This window comes from Leopardus geoffroyi, chromosome D3 (genome assembly GCF_018350155.1).
Source record: "Leopardus geoffroyi isolate Oge1 chromosome D3, O.geoffroyi_Oge1_pat1.0, whole genome shotgun sequence".
NCBI classification, from domain to species: Eukaryota; Metazoa; Chordata; class Mammalia; order Carnivora; family Felidae; genus Leopardus; species Leopardus geoffroyi.
Window position 1 is genome coordinate 13,840,913 of NC_059339.1, and position 22,740 is coordinate 13,863,652.

Below are 22,740 nucleotides of genomic sequence, written 5' to 3' on the forward strand. Positions count from 1 at the left end.
ATCATAACCTGAGTCAAAACCGAGAGTGGGATGCGTAACCGACTGAGCCACCCAGGTGCCCCAAGAAACTACTTTTGAAATGCCCCGATGACCCTCAACTCCTTTCCAGGCTAATTTTTTGCTTTGAAGTCTCCAAACCGTCCCTCAAGCCTGCCCTCCTGAATACACCTCCCTCGTTTGTGTCTGTGCATAAGTAACGAGCAGACACGTTCACGTCTTAACCTCCTGCAGCATGGCTTCATCCCTGCCCTTCCACCGAGCCACATGCTGTCACCGGTCACGGGTGCTCACGGGCCGGCGGTCTTTTCTTGGCCCATCCCCTCCCGTGTGGTGGCCGTGTTGGGTCTTGTTGGCTGTATCCCTCTTAACGTGCTGGAGGTGGTGCATCGAGCGCGTGTGGACCCTCAGAGCCTGACACCGGGCCCGGCACCCGAGAACCTTGGAGGAAAGTGTACGGGATGAAAACTCCCTGCTTCTGGGACCCTGTGCTTTCTGTGCTTCCTGACCGCATCTTCCGTACCTTACTGCCCGGGCTCCTGTCGCTGCCCTTCTTGCCTTTCTGTGGTCTTCTTTGGCTGCTTAGCAGTGGTGTGCAGCATCCTGGAAAGCACCTGCAGCCGTTGTTGTCTTTGCTGGTTGGAAAAGTAGAAGTTCCTTCACCTGTGACTGAGTTAGTCAGACACAACCTATACCTTGTTCTTCCAGCTAAAACTTCCGTTTCTTTTTTTTTTTTTAATAAAATTTTAAAAAATGTTTATTTTTGAGAGAGAGACAGAGTGTGAGCAGGGCGGGGTGGGGGTGGGGGGCGCAGACAGAGAGGGAGACACAGACTCTGAGGCAGGCTCCAGGCTCTCAGCACAGAGCCCGACGCGGGGCTCGAACTCCCGAACTGCGAGATCATGACCTGAGCCAAAGTCGGATGCTTAACCCAGGCGCCCCACCCATTTCTTTAACCTGAGGAGAAATTTGTGTTCAGAAGCCAGCAGTCTCCACGCAGTAAACCACCTGTCTGTCAGAGTTCATCCTCCGGCTGTGTTTCCTCTGTGATGGGGTACGACTCCTGAAACTGAGGTTTCGTGTGGGCTTTTCCTTGTATTTAGAAGAAGACATGTGATCTGGACGGTTTGTGGATTATCCGCGATTAGGAAGTGTGGTCTTTGTGTTTCTTTTGGTGATGACAGCTCTGGGAATTTTAAAATGTTTCTCAAGTTCTGCGGATCAGAGATGAGCCTAGGGGAACATCCCTGGCCTGTTTTGTGATGCTTCCACTGTTCTTCGTGTCCCCAGTTGCACTCTGGAAGGGAAGAGCGTTGAAAGAGAGTTGAGAGAGGCCCTGTTGTAAACCTGAGCTGTAGGTCTAGGTGTGATGGGCCAGAAGGAGGTTTGCTTTACCGCCACCTAGTGAAGGAGAGAACTCCAGGAACGACGCGCAGGACACTGTCAGCCTGGGGCTCACGGGGGGCCTTGTGCGCCGCCCCCCATGAGGCTGTTAGCCCCCCAGACGCTTTTGTCAGATGCCCGGGTGTACGGTGGTGTCTTCAAACAAACTCCCTCCTCACTGTTACTCACGATTTGCAAGCCAGAAGCGTTGCGGTTTGCGGAAGAGCATGCTTCTCTATCCCCATTCGGGGACCTTTTCCTCCCCGTTTGGTTGAAACGATATGAAGCCCCCTCTCTGTGTCGCGGTTTTTCTCAGCACTCCTTAATGTTTTCCTGCCCTGTCCTCTGCTGATGTGATCTGTCTTTTTAGCGTACGGTCTCTGTCTGTACTGGAAGGAACGGTGACGGCGTCTCAGTGTCTCTGATCCGTGATCCGCGATCGGTGCCTCTGCCAAGAGTGGTTGGAGGGGCGAACTAGCATTTGGCGTGGCAAAATATCAGCACTCTTCCTTCCCTGAAGATACTGCTGTCCCCTGTGGTCTCGTTTTCATCCACCCCTGTTCCTTTTGAGGCAAGAGTGCCCGAGCAGACGTGTGACCAGAGTGCCGGCACCTGTCTGTAGCAGCCAAGTGACTTGTGGCTGTGGCTCCGGCTTCTGCCTTTATCAGCTCTGTATATCCGCACGACCTGGACACCAGGGCTTCCAGGCTTCTGCGGGGGGGGGGGGGGGGGGGGAAGCTGAGCCTTGAGCTTCCAGTTTCTATATGTAAAATAGAACGTCTGACTGTCCGGTTCAGTTTGCACTTGCAGTGCAATTGTCTCATTATTTCTAAATAAGAACTACAGGAAAATAGTGATTCAAATGCAGTCCCACATCTAAGGGAACTTGAAATACCCTGCTTTTAGCCCCTCTTCCTCCACTTTTTCCCAGTAATTAAAAAAGTGCCCTTTCGTTGACTATGTACCATACCACAAATGGCTTTCCTCTAAAATCGTGGGGGCGCCTGGGTGGCTCAGTCGGTTGGGCGGCCGACTTCGGCTCAGGTCATGATCTCGCGGTCTGTGAGTTCGAGCCCCGCGTCGGGCTCTGTGCTGACAGCTCAGAGCCTGGAGCCTGTTTCGGATCCTGTGTCTCCCTCTCTCTGACCCTCCCCCATTCATGCTCTGTCTTTCTCTCTATCTCAAAAATAAATAAACGTTAAAAAAAAATCGTGTGTGTGCCCCATTTTAAAAATATATTCTACCCAGGAGCTAAAGACGGCAAAGACAGGATTTAGTACTCGGCTAGCTTCAAGTGAATGTATAAAAAACGGGTAATACCTGTGGATTGCTTTGAGACTTTGGAGATAACATGCTTTGTAAGTAGAGACCGGTGATAAAGATGTGTTAGATAAATGTCCCCTCGCTTATACTTAGTAAGGACATGCTTTTTATCTTTCTCCTTCTTAAGGAACTTTTTCTCTTGACAGTTTTCCTTTCAACCTTGGTTTATATAGATTTTGTGCTGCGGCTCATTATGACATTGGACTGTTTCCCATAAGGAATTCGATCATTATCCGTTAGGGACCTCTTTTTTAAAAGTACTTCTAAATTTATTTATTTTCTGCTGTGAGGTATACATGCTCTTCTGGTAAATAAGTCTGAGGTAAGGTATTGATAAGAGACTGGAGAAGAGCATTACATTTATTGTATCCTTAATGAAGGAGCTCCAGAATATCCTTAATAAATACTGGTGAACTCATGACTGCATTTATCCATCTCTGGTTCTCCAAGGAATAATGGGAAGGGCCACAGCTACAATAACTCTGCATAACCATCATTGACTCTGACTCTATTGATTGTGATTAACCAAGATGTATGGAAAACAGTTTTAAGTGTGTAGTGCATGTATCTCGTAAGGTCCATTAAGATGTTCATTATTTTTCAATTGATGCGTCTTAAGCTGCACTTGATGTCTACAGTAGTGCTTTTCCACGGAAAGACTGCACTGTGGGATTGAGTTCATTTTGTTAATTGCATAATCCAATACAGTCATGTTTCATAGAAAACAGTAAATACTCTTGATTTCATTGATTTGTACTCTTTGGTTATTACTAAATAAACTATGGAGCATGAGAATAGTCCTTAAAGCTTCTACATGTTAAGGGAAAAAAATGTTTCCTGAAATGTGGGACCTCTGCCAAATTGCTTTGTAGGCTTTAAACCACTTCTACCTTCTGAGTTTAAGTCGGTAGATTGATTCATTCAACATTTACTAAGCACGTATGAATACTCCAGACACCTCCCTTGCTCCCCGGCTGGCAAGGGACACGGTCCAGGCGGCCACAGAACAACCAGGGAGACGTGAGGGGAGGCCGAGAGCAGGGCGCCCGCCATAGTACACTGGGGAGAGGCACCTCGTCCGGGCCTGGAGTCAGGCCGGCTTTCTGCTGGGACGTGACTTCTCAGCCGAGTCTGGAAGGATGAGTGGGAGCTGGCGGGTAGAGTTTTGTCTGAGGCAGGGATGCGAATGAGTTCCCTACGTGCTGTCACTCCTCAGTCCCACACCTGCGATGGGCATTAATAATCCATCGCGGCATTTGTGATGGCGTTCAGCTTCAGGATCCTTCTCCACACCCGGCCGCTACCAGCTTCCCGGATTTGACACACAAATGCAAACATTTGCATTCCTGGCCTGAGGCCTCGTAGCAAGGCTCCTTTGGGCTGCCGCGAGTATTGACCAGAGGAGAACCGTGACTTCGCTTTGGGGATGGTTGTATGCGTGTGGCTCTGTCGAGGGTGCGGTTCTGTCAGCCGTTCTGTACGTCCTCCCACGTCCCCTGTGGAGCGTGTGTGGGAGGCTCCACTGCGCCCACCTGGCCTCACGCTCCTTGCCAGCACAGGGAGTCTTTTTGTTGGCTGCCTCCCTTCCGGTTAGAGACGGTGGTGGGATTGGTGGCTTAGGTTCAGGAGTTGTGTCCTGCAAGCCTGAGTCCCAATACTGAAAACGATAAAGGACGTATGTTGCACTTGAGTGGGGATGGTTCTGGAAAGCCGTATTTGTTTGAAGACACTGTCCTGTGAGGAGGCAGCCTGGCTCATTGGCTAAGCAGCAGTTGGAGAACAGCCTGGGGACCTGTTTTGATCCCAGCTGTGCCACTAAAATGTTTTTTGTGACCTTGGGTGAGTCACTTAACCTTACTTACAGCATTCTTGAATCAAAACAACCCCCCCCCCCCTTGTCATGAAGAGCCTGGGGAAAAAAGTGTTTTTAGCAAATAAGTACAGGCACCTGGAAGCAGTGTAAACACCCTCTTTCCTCTCTGCTGCCCACCCCCCCCCTTTGGATATTTATACAAGAAGAAAGGCTAAAGCTGGGTTTTGTTGTTTGTTTGTTTTTTTTTTAACTGCACAGCATTTCTTCTTTTCCTTCGGGTCTCTTAGTCCAAATGAGTAGTCTGTTTGGTGGAAACTTACTAGTCAATAGAAGCTCTTTGGTGGTAAATCATCAAAAATTGGCAATTGCTCTGGCATGCGGAGCTTGAGAGAGGCTCTATTCCCATTCTTTCAACAAAAAAATCAGCTGTGGTCTCTGACCTATTTATTTGGAGGTAACCTTGCCAAGCGTAAAAGAGATTGAGAGAGCATACAGTGTCACTGGTCCGTGCCATGGGCTGGGACATCCTCCCTCATTTTGAAAAGCCTTCTTTCTCCTTCAGTTTTTCTTTAGTGCTCTTACGTCAGCTAATATATTAGTTGCAGTTGTACTTTGCACAGACACTAATTAGAGAGCCATCAACATTGGGGTCCAAAGGCTTACCGACAATGCAACTGTCGTAGTGGCGTCTTAATTGGTTGAGTGTAATTGTCATTAGGCAGCGATAAAGACATCTGGAGCTCTGGAGAAAAATCAGCTTCTTTTCCTGCCTCCCTTCGATATCTGTTCTTGCTTCTCCTGGCCAATGTTGTTAAGCACTTTTAGATCACATTTAGGGCTTGGTCCATTTCCCTCTGCTCCATCCGGTGTTGTACCCTCATGAAGCTGTCTGTTTCTTCAGCACGAGTTCGTTAGCATGGAGTCTGATCTCCTTGGCTATGGCTGCTTGCACTTGCATTAGATTCTAGAGCCTGGCTCTGAGTCATCCCCCAGCACCTCCTGAAACGGTATTTATTCTCTGTTCATTCTGCTCAAAAAGGAGACATACGGTCTTTTATATTTTGCAGCAAAACATTTATGCTATTGGGGCACCTGGGTGGTGCAGTCAGTCGATCGTCCAACTCCTGTTTTTGGCTCAGGTCATGATTTCAGGGTCATGGGATTGAGCCCTCTTTGGGCTCTGAGATGGCTGGAGCCTGCTTAAGATTGATATATTCTCTCTCTCTCTCTCTCTCTCTCTCTCTCTGTCACCCTCTCCCTGGCTCACATGCTCTCTCTGAAATTAAAATTAAATTATAAAAATTATAAAAATTATAAAATTATAAAAAAGAAAAAACATCTCATGCTCTTTGGACATGAAGAATGAAGTTGATTTAAATGGATATCTATGAAAATGTTCTTCTTTACCAAAATAATTTAGCTTATCCTGTGTTTTTATAGATACTTCAATCAGTTTGGAAGTAAATGCAGGGAATTTAATACCTATCAGTGTGTGTGTTCTGAGTGTGTCACTGACCATCAGCAGAAGGTGGGCAGTAGGAGTAGAAGGAGATGCCACTCAAACCAGTCAGGTTGTTCCTTGTGGACACCCTCTTTCAGTCACTGTTTACTGTTACCCGTGTGTAAGCCACTGTGATGGAGATAACAGCATTGATATCTGGCCTTCTCAGGGACTTGACAGTGAAGTTGAGACCTGGAATGTAACTGTGAATGCCGTTTCTTCAGGTACAGGGCGTGCTAGTTGAGTCAGAAAAGGCTTCCTGGGGGAGGAGGGCATCTGCTGGACACTGAGGGGTTGGTAGGCTTGGGCTAGGTAGGGGGTTCTCCATGTTGCCTAAACATTGGAAACACTGATGGCCTGGTTCCACTCCGAGAGAGTCCGATTTTAACTGGTCTGTGTGTGCTTCAGGCATCAGGAGTTTGGAAAGCATCCCAGGTGATTCTCGTGTGCAGCCAGCACTGGGACCCCCCGGGCTGGGTTGTCAGGAGGGAGAACACCCCAGAAAAGTGGACAGTTGAACAGAGATGCAGAGGCAAGAGTATGTGGAAGCCAGGAATGGCGGACTTGGCTGGAGGCTGGTTCATGCTAAGGAAGAGCAGAACAGGAGACTGGGTGGAAGCTAGTTTGGGGAGGGTTCTCTGTGCGAGGCCCAGTGATGAAGCCGTCAAGGCCTGAGGAGTTAGTGAGCTTCCTCAGTGTCCGGTGCTATTCTGGCCTGACTCTTCTAGTTGTTGGACTCACAGTAAGGCCCAGCCCCTGCCCTGAGAAGCAGGCTTGTAGGTTCTTGGGGAGATGAGCAGACACACACACACACACACACACACACGCATGCACGCACACACACACTTGCCATGAGAAAAAAAGTCTAGGTTGCTGTCATCTGGGCTAGATCACGGGGGGACTTGGGCTAGTGTGGAGGTGAAGGGAGGGAGGGAGAATGAGTATTCATGTCATCAAGTACTTTTGAGAGCTTGGCTTGTGCAGGGTTGACTCTGGGGGAGGCTCAAACTAAGGGGCTGTGAGGTGCCGAGAGGTTTGGACCGGAGTGGCATCCCTGGGGAAGGAAAGGGAGAGGACGTGGCCCCTGAACGCAGAGGACAGTGTGTGGTGGGCGGCAGAGAGGATATGGAGGAGCTGCCCGGTTTTGCACCAGTGATGGGACTAGTGTGGTCACCTAGGAAAGGAAGGAGTTTAGCAACAGGCTGGTTTGTGGGGAACTGAAGCCTTTCAAGGAGCACATGCATTTAATTCTAGACACATGGCATCTCAGGGTGAGTGGGACATTTTTTGTGGAGGACAGGCCCATCAGGACCCTCCACGTATTAATAGAGCGCTCTTGGTGGGGCCCTGCGTGCCCTCCCTCTCCTCCTCCCGGGAGCTGAGCGGGGGCATCCGGTTGTATTTCCCAGCTTGCTGCTGGGTGTGGTCCAGCAGTTTTTCAGGTTTTGGTTTTGTGGTTTTGCCTCCAAACTATATGTGTAAAGGGACCTTGGGGCTGGAGCTCAGGCCGCTGAAACGCTCTCCTGTGGCCCCTGGTGGGGTGCACCTGTGAGACTGTGGGTGTGGGCCAGCGTACTGGTCGTCAACGGACAGGAAGCACACCTCCCAAGCACACCTCGCCCTGAAAGCCCTTCGTTCTCTGACTACCGCGTTCCCTTTCCATGTCTCCCACTCCCCTTCTCTGTACTTCTGGGGGCGTCACCACCCTTCTCTCTTTTCTTTTTTTTAATCTTTTTTAATGTTTATTTATTATTGAGAGACAGAGCATGAGCAGGGGAAGGGCAGAGAGAGAGGGAGACACAGAATCCGAAGCAGGCTCCAAGCTGTCAGCACAGAGCCTGATGCGGGGCTCGAACCCACAAACCACGAGATCATGACTTGAACCAAAGTCGGACGCTTAACCAACTGAGCCACCCGTGTGCCCCACCCTTCTGTCTTTTCTGAAATGGCTCCTAACTTCCACATGGAATGTAACCTGGAGAATCTCATCATGCACAGTCTAGACAGTCAAACACGTTATCTCTGTTGAGTGTTGCCATAGCTAAGCGAGTGGCCTCTGTCCAGGGAACGCTGGAGTTGTTGTCAGGGATGTCGCGGTGAGCCTGGTAGATCTGGCGCAGTGGTGTGTGTTCTTGTGTAGGGTTCCTCATTAGGAGGGGTGATTTGGAAAACTGCCCGGAAGACCTGGGAGCCAGCGGCCGTGCTTTGGCCGCGGGGATATCAATATCCGCCCTTGCTTGCTTATCGCCAGGCTTAACGACACTCGTGGAGCGAACGTTCCTATTTACTGGAGGATCAGTGGTCCTGCAGAGTTCCCTGAGTCCGATTTTAGAAAGCCCGTCTCTCCTGTTGGCCCTTTACACCACACGTACACTCCCCAGGCACTGTCCTGCAGGGGGAGAACCGGATCTCCAGCGGAGGGACTTTGACAGAATCACCTTTGAATTACATGATATGTGTGTTTACTGTCAGTAGTTTGAGGGAAATCCTGCTACGTTCAGTAAACGAAGCACTCCTCTATCAGAGTGTTCTTAGTTTGTTTATTGAGAAATTGATCTGTAACGACTTCACAGATCTATCATGTGATTTCAGTAGTTAAGTAAATCTCAGAGATTATCTTGTTTGAGTGTTTATACTTTTAATGTCAGATCCAAGAAACCCTGAAGGACCTACAGCCTCAGGAGGACTGAACCTGCTTAAACTTGCCTGCCTGTCTTTGTGTTTGTGGGGGTGCATCATTAGACTCTTAAAGCATTTCTAACACACCTCCTCACAGTCGCCGTACATGTTGAATCGAACCCTCTGTGGCAGATGTAAGGAACTTGGTGTAAATACCTCGATGGCAGGCACACCACCTCATCTGGTCATTCCATTATCCTCGTATCTGTGGGGCCTGATGTCTGAGCAGCTTCTGGCCCTGCCTTGGCTTTGATGGAGAGAGTCATTTGTTGGAGTGGCACTAGTAATAGGAGAGAGTGAGTGCTCCTATTTTCTAAGTGGGCAAAACCGGGGAGCGTCATGCATTCGGGCAAGAGCTTTTCATGAGAAAGCAGCATTGTCTGGCTGCTAAAGGCAAGATTTAATTGTTTCAGCAAATCAATTAGTCTTTGGGGACTTTAATCAGTCAAATCTGATGCATGGATGAGGCATTAGAAAGCTCGAGCCTGTAAGACCATTAGTCCTTAGCATCTCTCTGTCTTGACTGTATATGTGTAAACAAACACTGGGACTTCTACAAATTCCTGCTAGCCATCCCTTTGCTGGGAGAATGCAGGGTAGCAGACTCGTTACGATAGCGTAAAGGAGATCTCAACACCCAGTGTCGTAGTGTGGCGTTCTCATTGAACCGTCACCATTGTGCTGAGAACACGAACCGTGTTGACAGCCTTCTGTCGTCTGCTTGACATTTTCTCCTGTTGGAGTCACTCATCTAAACAACGTGGCAGGAGTGGTTCTACACCGACCAGATCTTCTTCCTCTGTTGTTTTAAGGCTCTCCCCATTTCCCCCACCACAGCCCTGCTCTCCGGTCCCCATTTGGACCCAGGTGTGCCCTTCTTTTCCAGATACACATCAGGGGACGTAAGGGTGTGGGACACCCGCACCTGGGACTACACAGCCCCTTTCCTGGACTCAGAGTATGAGGAGGACGAGCCTGGAATGCAGCCATATGTCTCCTTTGTGAGGATAAACAGCTCGCTGGCGGTAGCGGCTTATGAGGATGGTAAGTAACCGCAACCCTCCTCCCTATTAAGGAAAAAAAAAAAGCTTTACAAAAATTAAGCAGCTGTGGCCGGCTCCCCCCTGTAATCCCTGCATACATATACGTGGGCACACACACATGTGCACACACATACACCCACTCTTTGCCTTTATGTGAAGAAGTTGGCCAATAACCGTCCCTGCATTAGTAGGCAGTGGGGCACAGCACCCAGTAAGACTGGTGTTTAATTCCTACTGGAGCTGGTAGACTGGGTTTCTGTGCCAGACACGAGGCTGGCCAAGCCATCTTAAGCAAATAGCTTGTTTGGTATAAAATATTAAATATACTTGGCCTCCTTTTCCTTCAGTCTCTGCTCAGTCCAAAGGGAACAGGGAAAGGGAGGGATAGATAATCTATTGACAAATATGAAAATAGAAAAATAAAAGTCGGTGCCTACCTTGTCCTGGCACTTCCATACCATACAAGATAATTTATGGTGATCTGTGGTCTCTCTGGGATTGATAGAATCCTTTTGTGTACAAACAACTGTGGATTTACAGAACTAGCTAGGAAAAGTCTAAAATTATATGCACCTGAGTCATGAAACACTGGTCAGTTTTGTAGCTAACAGGAATAATGATTTCGAGGGCCATGACATCCGTGTTCCTGCCTTCCGTTATGTGTGAATTTGGAATCTCTAAGCTCTGTTTCCCCACTTGCCTGAAAGGTGAACCACAAAATATTTTGGAATGTTAGTGTTCATGTTGTGGCACTATGGCAGATCTTCAGAGTCAGTGGTTGGCTCAGGGACAAAACTATAGTAAAGTAGCTCATGGGCAATTTTAGATTCGTACGTCGTTTAAAAAATAGGGCTGAAGTCTTGAAAATATTTTCGATTTATTACTTTAACGACATGAACTCTGTTCTTTCAGTTTGACATTAGTAGACACCATTGGTAGATTTTTTTCAGCCTCTAGAAATTCAGCTAAGCTGTTTCTGTGGTATGTAGTATTTCCTCTATGTTTACTGAGATCCTGGATAGATAACAGAAGATCAGCTTGAGTGTGTTTGGTACTTTCCAAATTACCAATGAGGTTTTTTGTGTGTGTGGTTTAATTTTTTTAATTTTATTTATTTATTTTTAAATTTACATCCAAATTAGTATATAGTGCAACAATGATTTCAGGAGTAGATTCCTGAATGCCCCTTACCCATTTAGCCCATCCTCCCTCCCACAACCCCTCCAGCAACCCTCAGTTTGTTCTCCATATTTATGAGTCTCTTCTGTTTTGTCCCCCTCCCTGTTTTTATATTATTTTTGTTTCCCTTCCCTTGTGTTCATCTGTTCTGTGTCTTAAAGTGCTCCTGTGAGTGAAGTCATATGGTATTTGTCTTTCTCTGACTAATTTCACTTAGCATAATACCCTCCAGTTCCATCCACATAGTTGCAAATGGCAAGATTTCATTCTTTTTGATTGCCGGGTAATACTCCTTTGTATATACGTACCACATCTTCTTTATCCATTCATCCATCAGTGGACATTTGGGCTCTTTCCATACGTTGGCTATTGTTGAAAGTGCTGCTCTAAACATGGGGGTGCATGTGTCCCTCCGAAACAGCACACCTGTATCCCGTGGATAAATGCCTAGTAGTGCACTTGCTGGGTTGTAGGGTAGTTCTGTTTTTAGTTTTTTGAGGAACCTCCATACTGTTTACCAGAGTGGCTGCACCAGCTTGCATTCCTAGAGGGTTTTTAAATACAAGTATGCAAAGGTTGTAGTACAGTTAGAATCCTACAGTTTTAGAATCCTCTCCTAGCCCCACCCCCCAGCCATGTGCATACATGTACACCCACATTTTTCTTCAGACGGGGAAATGGGGGTCCAGAGAGGCCAACTGAGTGATTTGCTTGAGTGCATCCAGAAGTGTGAATATGTGTCCCAGGCCATGTCAGGGTTGTAGTGCACTATTTATGTAATCTGAAACACAGATGCCTGGAGGAATATGGGCACCTGATTGATTTCCACCCCCACGTTTCCTATCTTGTGAGCTTGAAAATACAGCTTGAGGAGATAGGACGCGGGCTCCTGGTTTTGCGTCACTGGTGACAATCGTGTTTGTCCCCCTCTTCCCTGTTGCCGCACAGAAACATTGGGGAGCCACAAAGGTAGGACAGAGAGACTACTTCCTTTGGCAAATAATGGCCAAAATGTATTTTTAAAACTTGATTTTAAAAAATACAGTTAAAATTCAAACAGAGCAAAAGTATAAAATGAAAAGAAAGTGTATCCAAAGAGAAGCTGAAGTGTTCCATCCTGCCCCCCTGTCTCTGTCCCTTTCACGTTTTACTCAGAGGTCCTATGCGATGTGCTTTTCTGCACCTCACTTTTATTTTATTTTATTTTATTTTATTTTTTTAATAACATAATGACACATCTTGGTATCCTTCCACATTGGCACTTATAGGTAAATTTTTTCATCCTGTGTACTATGGCATGAAGTGGCTGTATTTATAATTTATTTATTAGAGCCCTTAATGACACACACTTGGATTGTTTATTTTTGTTATTAAAAACGGCGCTGCAAGCAATATCCTCTAACAAACATCACGATGGACTCGTGCAAGTCCAGCTATGGGGTAAATTACCAGTCATTACCGGGTTGGAGGCTACAGATGCTTCATGTTTTGATAAATACTACCAAATTGCCCTCCAAAAAGGTTCAACCAGTTAATGGTCGCACCAAATAGATGAGAGTGACGGCTTCCTCATGCTGGTCTGATGGGTGGAAATGGCATTTCCCCGTTGTCTTTGTCTGCCTTCATGTGAATGCAGTGAATTTCATTGTCTTCCTTTTTCCCTATTTTTCTGCAAATGGCTTGTTCCTCCTGTCCCCATTTTTCTCTGGGTTCTCTTTTCTGGTTGGAAAGAAAGGGATAAAGACGTAGTCCTTGCCATGCCTACTTCAAGTATATTTTTTTTAGCTCGTCAGTTTTTCTTCAGTGGACCTTATTTATGGTTTATTTTTCAAGATGGTAGTTGTACATGTGTATAATTCTAATTTTTTGAGAGAGAACGTGTGTGCAGGGGGGGGGGGGGAGGGGCAGAGGTGAGGAGATAGAGAATCCCGAGTAGGCTCCATGCCCAGCACAGTACCTGATGTGGGACTCGATCTCTCAGACTGTGGAATCGTGACCTGAGTCGAAATCAAGAGCCGGACTCTTTAACCGACTGAGCCACCCAGGCACCCCCTAATTTAATTTTTTAATCCATAAATGAAGTGGGTTTCATTTTGTAATTTAACGTCTTTGAATAAGTACTACATTTTGGGGGACATAAGATGAAACAACTATAAACAGTTACACGTTGAGAAGTCTTGCTTTTACCTATTTTGTCTACTCCATTCTATTTTTTTTTTTTTTTTCAACGTTTATTTATTTTTGGGACAGAGAGAGACAGAGCATGAACGGGGGAGGGGCAGAGAGAGAGGGAGACACAGAATCGGAAACAGGCTCCAGGCTCTGAGCCATCAGCCCAGAGCCTGATGCGGAGCTCGAACTCCCAGACCGTGAAATCGTGACCTGGCTGAAGTCGGACACTTAACCGACTGCGCCACCCAGGCGCCCCTTGTCTACTCCATTCTAAAGCAACCATATATTTTAGGATTTTGTCTGTCCTTCCAATATCTCAGCATTGTAAATATAAGCAAATATGAATATTCTTATTCTCCCCCCCCTTTTTTTTAAATTTTTTTAAATGTTTGTTTATTTTTGAGAGAGAGAGTGAGAGTAGGGGAGGGGCAAACAGAGAGAGACACAGAATCCGAAGCAGGCTCCGGGCTCTGAACTGTCGGCACAGAGCCCAACGTAGGGCTCGAACTCAGGAACCGCCAGATCATGACCTGAGCCGAAGTCGGATGCTCAACCTACTGAGCCCTTCAAGCGGCCCATTCTCCCCCTTTTTCTTAAATGAAAGCTCACATATTACTTTGTATTATTCCACACCTTGGCTTTTTTTCACTTAATGACCTGTCTTGAAAGCTTGTCCATGTCTGTATATAGAAAAACAGCTTCCTCTTTTTTTCATAACTGCACAGTATTCGATACGTACAAGGACCTTGGTTCACTGACACTGTCCGTTATTGAGGAACTGTTGTGTTGTTGCTGACCTTCTGCCATGACAGCATTGTAATGAAAGACCCTGCCTATAAGACCGTTCATGTACATGCAGGAAGGGTAGTTTCCTATAAAATTGACGAATCAAAGGGGAAATGCAAATGGGGTTTATACAATGTTGCTCTGTCACCAGCAAGGTATGTAGGTATGCCTGTTTCCTCACAGTATTTTTTTTTAAATGTTTATTTATTTTGGAGACAGAGCGAGAGCGGGGAAGGGGCAGAGAAAGAGGGAGACACAGAATCTGAAACGGGCTCCAGGCCCTGAGCTGTTTGTTAGCACAGAGCTTGATGGGCTCAAACCCATGAACCACGAGATCATGACCTGAGCCGAAGTCGGACGCTCAATGACTGAGCCACCCAGGCGCCCCTATTTCCTCACAGTTTTGCCAGCAAGATGTGTTTCAGACATCTAGGTATTTGTTGGTTTGATAGATCAGAAATGGTATCCAAGGGTGCCTGGCTGGCTCAGTTGGTGGAGCGTGTGTGCGACTTTTGATCTCGGGATTGTGAGTTCCAGCCCCATGTTGGGTGTAGAGACAACTGAAAAATAAAATCTAAAAAAAAAAAAAAAAAAATGGTACCCAAATGTAGTTTCAGTTTACATCTCTTAGCCTAAGAATTTTTTTCATCTTTGTACCTGTTACTTGTACCTCTTTCTAATAAGCTGGGGCTTATTTTTCATGCTTGAATTTTGGCCAATATAGAGTTCATCCTGGGACCGTATAAAATACGAATCTGAGAATTTTTTTTCTGGCATCTCTTACTAGAAAGCCCATCCCTACCTACTCACTGGTTTGAGGTGCTGCCTTTATATGTTTTTAGGTGTGAGATTCTCTTAGTACCCAGGTCTGTTTCTGGATGTTGTGCTCTGTTCCTGTTGGTCTGTCTAGTTGTTTTACTTTTACACCTTCACGTTTGTCTTTCTCAGTTTCCTGGCATGCTTGGGGGGGGGGGGGTCAACCCTACTCTAAGGTCAGATTCAATCTATAGAATCTATAGTACTTCCATCATTTATGTTGAAATCTTTGGTTGGTCTCAAATTCATGTTGGCATAAGGACTATTTCTTTGGTGAGAACTCTTACATGTTTATCTCCCTCTCACTCTGAGCTGGTTTTACCAGTCTGATTGGGATTTAGCTATTCATGGGCTACACAACTCTTTCGTTTTTTTCCCAGACCTCAGGTGGCATTGTCTTTGGTCTCACTTCAGTTTAACAGATTGACACTGTGGTATTTATACCAACATATTCATGAGTAGCTACTTCTGGGCAAAGACAGATTGAAATAATCAAATGCACATTTTGATACTGTTCCTTTCCAGGAGCCGCAAACAGGCACTTCTTAGGCAAAACACGGTGAAAAGGCAATGTACCTTGTGGGGTCTGCTGTGTAGTATTTGCAACTGCCATGCAGAAGAGAAGAATAAGATGATAGGATGAGTTCATGAACTTCAGCACCCTTGGCTGTGCCGAAGGGAGGCTCTTAGCCACTGAGGCCCTGTTGATGGTCTACACACGTATTCTCCACGGAAGGGGTCTGATCCAGAGGGGAGATGGAAGCCGCTTTGGGTGCAAGGAAGTCGTCCCTACATCCTTTTCAGCCTCCTCGCCCTGCGGGAACACTGTACACCCACCTGGGGTGTTGAGATTTGGCAAGGTGATCCACAGTTGTGATTTTGTGAATTCCAACCCACTGGCCTCATATTTCTTCTGCCTTGTTTCCGATTGTCAGCACTGGCCGTCCTCCAGTTTGATTTTACCACTAATTGTGTTGCACGTTACCGTACCGAAATGAATCAAATCAAAATGCTTTTCCTGGAGCATTAGATAAAGCAGGCGAAGGTTCTGAGTAATGAGCAGATGCTGCTAATGCGGGGACAGTGGGGACCTTGCCAGGACTCCATCTGCTCCATGCTTGCCTGCCTCTGGCCCCGAGCCACAGCACGAGGGAAGGCGGTGTACTCGAAACCCGCTCCCCGTTCACAGAGTTTGTCTTGAAAACTCACTGTTGGATGAGAAATGAGATGGCACCCTTCGTAGATGCAAAGAAGTTCTCGTCTGGCCCCCTGAGTGGACAGGAGAGACATGGCCCGGTGGGTATTAGCTAGCGTGTGGAAGTCGGGCCGGGATAGCCAACAGTCGTCCTGTGCCACCGTCCGGCAAGGCGGAGTGGCTTCTCCACTCGTGCGGCACTCCCAGCACAATTGTCGCAACACACACATGCTCCGTTGTCCCAGGGCTGGGGTGACTGTCATTTCTCACTTCCTGGCGTAGGAACAATGGATGGGAGTGGGTCTCTCCGGGCCTTGGTAGGACTGTGTTTTAGTTAGGCAGCTTTGATGGAGACTGGGTGCTTTTTAAGCTTTGTTTATAATTGTATGTTTAACAAAAAAATGAATTCTTTGGTTTGCTTATGTGTCTTGTGTGTATGTTGATGGTGACATTTGAATATAATGACATAACTTGTGACTATAGTAACATACAATCACGGCCCCGCCTCCCCCCCAATCAAGATAGAAGTTTTAAAAGTGAGGCCCCTGGGTGGCTCAGGTGGTTAAGCATCCGACTCTTGATCTCAGGATCGTGAGTTCAAGCCCCACATGGGGCTCTACACTGGGTATGAAGCTTACTTAAAAAAAAAAAAAAAAAAAAAAGAAGTTTTAAAAGTGGAACATTAACATGTCAGAGCATCGCTTGGGAGGTGGCTCAGACACCTGAATGTGGGTTATGGAGGATTTTTTTTTTTTTTTTTTTTTTTTTTTTTTTTGCCAAGGCCTTTCTTGGCTGTTCATTTTTCTCTTCAGTTTCAGTAACTAGTTTTTGTTTGAAACCTCTGCCTACCCTTGGGTCTAGGAGTCTTCCTCAGATATTTGACAAAACAAAATGCAACCACTTTCTGACAACCCCCAAATACTGGGTATAGTCCTTTTAAAAGATAGGATACCTTGATAGACATGAACAATGAACAGTAGGAACGCTCACATTGTCAGGTTTCTCGGAGCGGAATTAAACCCTGAAATGCAGAGTTCTGAACTGAGGTCATTCTTTTCAGTGTTGAGGGAGTATTTCTGGGGGGATTGAACTTACAGTGGACTGCCATCTGGCATGGGCTGGAGTGCTACATTGTGTTTCATAGACATGCCATAGGGACTGTGCATATGTAGGAAGTTTTTGAATAAAAAAAAACTTCAGGGGCTCCTGGGTGGCTCAGTCAGTAAAGCATCCAACTCTTTCTTTCTTTCTTTTTTTTTTTTTTTTTAACTTGATGTTTACTTATTTTTGGGAGACAGAGAGGGTGAATGAGAACAAGTGGGGGAGGGGCACAGAGAGAGGGAGACATAGAAACCCAAGCAGGCTCCAGGCTCTGAGCTGTCAGCCCAGAGTCCAACGCGGGGGTTGAACTCACAAACCGCGAGATCATGACCTGAGCCAAAGTTGGACGCTTGACCGACTGAGCCACCCAGGTGCCCCTAAAATATTCAACTCTTAATTTGGGCTCAGGTCATGATCTCACAGTCATGAGATTGAGCCCTATGTCAGGCTCATCTCTGGGTTGTGGAGCCTGCTTAAGATTGGCTGACTCTCTCCCTCTCAAAAAAATAAAAAATCTTTTAAAAGTTTTTTCATTTTTGGTGAGAAGAGTTTGGCATTATATTGCACACTTGGTTACATATGCTTTGGGCTGAGTTGCACACTTTGGGTTACATATGCTTTGTTCCTCAAATGGGAATTTAGAGATAAAGTCTTGAGCAGGAGCTGTGAGATCTCTACAAAAGGTTTGTTCTGTTTAAATCTATAGTTTTATAGGAATCTAAAAAAAAAAAAAAGAAAAACAAAACTGGATCCTTTGACCTTGTAACTGAACCATACTGCATGATCTCAGTGTTTGAATTTGCAGTTTGTGTTCCCAGCCTATTGGCACCAAGTGATCACATGACCTACATACCTTGTGGTTGTTTGTCATGCTGCGGGTCCACAGGTTACTTTTTAGAAGTCTGCAATCTCTCAAATTTAAGAAACACTGGGGAGGGAAGTTCTTATGCTATAGGCACAGATTAGCAGATGATAAATTTCTAGGATAACCACACGTTTTTGAAGTTACTAGTGAAAAAAACTTGAAACAATTTTTCTCATGCAGAAAGTGGCACATTAAGTTTGTGGGAGGAGATTTGGTGGTAATCTGATTAATTGCGTGGTTTTCCTGAAAACTGATTTTTTTTTTTTAATGTTTATTTCTTTTGAGAGAGAGAGCACAAGCAGGGGAGGGGCAGAGAGAGGGAGAGAGGGGGAAAGAGAGAATCCCAAGCAGGCTCTTCGCTGTCAGTGCAGAGCCTGACAAGGGGCTGGATCTCACAAACTGGGAGACCACGACCTGAGCGGAAATGAAGAGACAGGTGCTCAACTGACTGAACCACCCAGGCGCCCCTGAAACCTGATATTTAGTAGCACACAGTATGAAGCATTAAATTCCAAGTATTTGTCCTGTCTTATTAAAGTTGAGATTAAAAATAGAAAGGAACAAAAAATAGTGCAAAGTATTTTTCCAGGGAGACAGTTGGAGACTACAGAAATAAATTGTCAAAGTTCTTAAATGTACCTAATGAAATCCAAACATTAACTTGTTGTTTTGGAGGCTGATAAATCAGATCAGCATGAAAATTTAATTTCCCTTTCAATACTTGTGATTTTGATTGTAGCGTCTATTCTGTACTAAACCCTAGGGCTCTGTTAAAGCAGAAGTAAACATACTCGTGGAGCGCGTTTTTGTTTTAAAAGCAAGATGTGCCCACTTGTCTGCCATTCCAGTCAAAAGGCTGTTAGGCAAGCTGCAGTAGAGTAGGAAGGGAGCCCAGTGGGGCCAGGGACAGGTGGAGGAGGGAGTCTGAACAGTGGCCTGGCGGGTGTGGGAGGTTGGCAGCATCGAGGGAGATGGAATTAGGTAAGTATATTAAGGATCGTGGAAGCCAGTTTTCTCACTTTTGGAGAAGGGAGTTACAGGCATGGAAGAGAGCGATCCAGATGAACCCTGTGGTGCTGGATTGGAATAGGAGGTGTCCGTGTGGAATTCATGGTTTTCAACATAGATGGAGAAGCGAGTAGAGATGTACGTGCGCTAGTACGTGTGTCCTAGCTTTGTTTGCTGGGAAGGCGTAAGAGCAGTAATAGTCCAGTAGCAGTGAACACACGTAGTGCTCAGATCTTAAAAATACGAGTCTCCACTGAAAGGAATCAGGGCTGCTTGGCAAAGAGGTTGACTCCAGGGCTGGGCTAGGGAAAGAATGAAATAAGCCTGGAACATCCTACTGTACCAGGGAATATGGAAGTGCTTAAGGAATAAGGGTGACGTGTCAAAAGAACACAGAAGCTACCTTGAAGGCGTTCTCACTGGCCAAACCTGGGACAATTTGAATATCAGAATAATGCTAGTAACAGATTACAACTTACCGGACAAAATAGGAATCCTTGAGTTACACACTTAAAGTAGAATGTCACCTAACAAATACAGAAGGAATGATGGCATTAGAAAATCATTAATTGGCAGTTAGGATGATGATAATTGAGACAAAAAAAAAAATCTATTGATGCTAAAACTAGAGATGAGAAGAAGATAAGGGATAGGATTTTACATCTCAAAGAAGCTCCCTGCCAAACACTAATTAATTACAGAGTGAGGAAAAAAAGTAACTTTGTAGTCAAGTCTGGCAGATGCCAAATTAATAAAGTGGTCACATTCAACATCAGTAATGGGACAAATTGACATCCTGTGCTACTTAATAGAATACATTGAGACAAACACAGAATTGCTTCTGTGATATTCCAGTCAAAAAGGATATAGCCCAGTCGAATCATGAGGAAATATTAGAAGACCCAAATTGAAGGACATTCCACAGAAAGACTGATCTGACTCCTAAAAAGCTGTCAAACTCATGAAAGTGTTAAAAAAGAAAATATTCCAGGTTGAAGGAGACAAGACAAGGGAGTGCCATGTGTTATCCCAGATTGGATCCTTTTGCTATAAAGGACATTACTGGAACAATTGGAAATGGGATCTGAATAATGGGTATGTAGAAGTTCTTGCAAGTTTTCTGTAATTGTCAGGTTGTTTCACCGTAAGTTTAAAAAAAACAAACTAACAACTTTTGCTTCTGATTAAGATGAACTAACAGGGAGTAGATTTATTCTTCTGCCTTAAACAACCAGAAAACCAGACAGAATATATTAAACAGTTTTCAGACATTGATCTTCTTTAAGGGATCAGAGTCTTGGACTATGTGTTTTCAAACAAGCTTACCAACCAGAAACAGCTTACCAACTAGAAACAACCCAGTACAAGGAAAGGGAACCTGAACAGAACCTGGACCTCACTGAGTTGAGGAGACACCAAGAGGTCAAGGAAGCCAAGATGGAAAGAATTTGTGGGCCAGAGTGTCAGGGAGGAGGGAGCTGCACAAAGGGAGAACTCTGCCGATCTAAAGGGACCCCTCTGTCTTTGAGTACTGATGTGCCCGTGTGTGAGAAGAAATACCCAAGACCAGGGAAATAACTGCCAGAAAAGGAGAAGGCAGAACAATTTTTGAAGCTCACATGGGGTTAGGAATAGTTTTCATTCCCACCAAACATCAGGGAAAGAGCTCTCTCTTCTTATAAGGCCATTGATCCTATCATGAGGGCCCCCTCTCAAGACTTAATCTAATCCCAATCACCTCCCAAAAACCGCATCTCCATATAGCATCACATTGGGGCTTTAAGCTTCCACTTGTGAATCTGAGGGGAGACAAACATTCAGTCCATAGCTTTACAAGAAAGCTATTTTAAGTATGAAGATACAAGTAGGTTAAAAGGATGGGCAGTTATACCATGCAAGCATAAATCAAAAGAAAGCTGGAGTGGCTAAATTAATTTCAAACAAAGTCGATTTTATTTTTTTAATTTAATTTAATTTTTTAATGTTTATTTTTGAGAGAGAGAGAAAGAGGTGAGTGGGCAAGGAATAGAGAGAGAGGAAGACACAGAATCCGAAGCAGGCTCCAGGCTCCGAGCTGTCAGCACAGAGCCCAATGTGGGCTTGAACTCACGAACTGTGAGATCATGACCTCAGCCGAAGTTGGACGCTTAGCCAGCTAAGCCACCCAGGCACCCTAAACAAAGTAGATTTTAGAACAGGGAATATTATCAGGGAAAAAAGGGACATTTCATAGTGATAAAAGGGGTCAGTTCATCAAGTGGATATAAAAACCCTAAATATGTATGCGTCTAATAACACAACTTCAAGATACACAAAAGCTGACCAGTGAAAGGGAATAGACAAATTCATAATTATAGTGGAAATTTCAGGCACTTTGATTTCAGTAATTGATGCAGGTAATCAGTAATTAGTAAGGTCGTACAAGATTGAACAACATTGTCAGACAGTTTTACCTAATTGACATTTATAGAACTTTATCCGCAGCAACTACAAAATACACATTCTTTTCAGGTAGATCAAGACAGACTATGTTCTGGGCCATAAAATTAGTTTCAGTAACTTTTTTTTTTTTTTTTCAACGTTTTATTTTATTTTTGGGACAGAGAGAGACAGAGCATGAACGGGGGAGGGGCAGAGAGAGAGGGAGACACAGAATCGGAAACAGGCTCCAGGCTCTGAGCCATCAGCCCAGAGCCTGACGCGGGGCTCGAACTCCCAGACCGGGAGATGGTGACCTGGCTGAAGTCTGGCGCTTAACCGACTGCGCCACCCAGGCGCCCCTAGTTTCAGTAACTTTAAGACGATTGATATCCTACAAAATGTGTTTTCCCACAAAGTATGTTTTTGGACAACTACAGAATTAAAGTGAAAATAACAAAATAGCTATAAAACCTGCAAGTCCTTGGAAATTAAACAACACACTTTCTTAAAAATTTATTTTTTTACTTCAGTTTTGAGAGAGAGTGAGAATGGTAGAGGGGCAGAGAGAGAGAGAGACACAGTATCTGAAGCAGGCTCCAAGCTCCGAGCTGTCCCCTCAGAGCCCCATGTGGGGCTCGAACTCCTGAATGGTGAGCTCATGACCTGAGCCAAAGTCGGATGCTTAACCGACTGAGCCACCTAGGCGCCCCTGAACAGCACACTTCTAAATAACCCCTAAGTTAAAGAAGAGGGACGCCTGGGTGGCCCAGTTGGTTGAGCATCCAACTTCGGTTCAGGTCATGATCTCCCACTTCATGAGTTCCAGCCCTGTGTCGGGTTTGCTGCTGTCAGCGCGGAGCCTGCTTCGGATTCTCTGTTCCCGCCTCTCTCTGCTTCTCCCCCACTCATGCTCACTCGTTCTCAAAAATAAACATTAAAAAAATAAATCAGGTAATATTTTGAATGAAAATGAAAAACCGTATATCAAAGTGTATGCAATGTAGCCAAAGCAGTGCTTAGAGGGAGATTTAAAGCAATAAATGCTTACATTAGAAAAAAGTCCATGATCTCACTTTTCACCTTAACTAGAAAAAGAGCAAATTAAAATAAGCAGGAGAAGTACAATAATAATAGGAATCCATGAAATTGAAGGGGAAAAAATACAGGAAAATCAAAACTGGTTTGTTTAAAAAAAAAAAATCAAGTTGACAAGCACTAGTCAGAATGATTAGGGGGAAAAAACCCAACATCAGGAATGCAAAAGGAACATCATCACAGATCTTACAGATGTTAAGACTGCACTGAAAAATTATGAACAACTTTACACCAGTAAATTCATCCTCTTAGATGAAGTGGATAAATTGACTTTTTGAAAGACACAAGCTACCAAAATTCACTTAAGAACTAGAAAGCTTAAAATAAAATTCAAGTCCAGTGGCTTTACTGGAGAATTCTACC

General features: G+C 45.3%; 1 protein-coding gene across 3 annotated transcripts in view; it reads left to right on the forward strand.

Annotated features, from left to right (window-relative positions):
• Nucleotides 1-22,740, forward strand: part of FBXW8 (F-box and WD repeat domain containing 8) — a 126,545-nt gene that overhangs the window by 46,819 nt on the left and 56,986 nt on the right. For all 3 annotated transcript variants that reach the window (XM_045457952.1, XM_045457950.1, XM_045457951.1), the window contains exon 5: nt 9,583-9,740. In XM_045457952.1, coding sequence (XP_045313908.1) covers nt 9,583-9,740 — 158 coding nt within the window. The remainder of the gene's footprint in view (nt 1-9,582; nt 9,741-22,740) is intronic.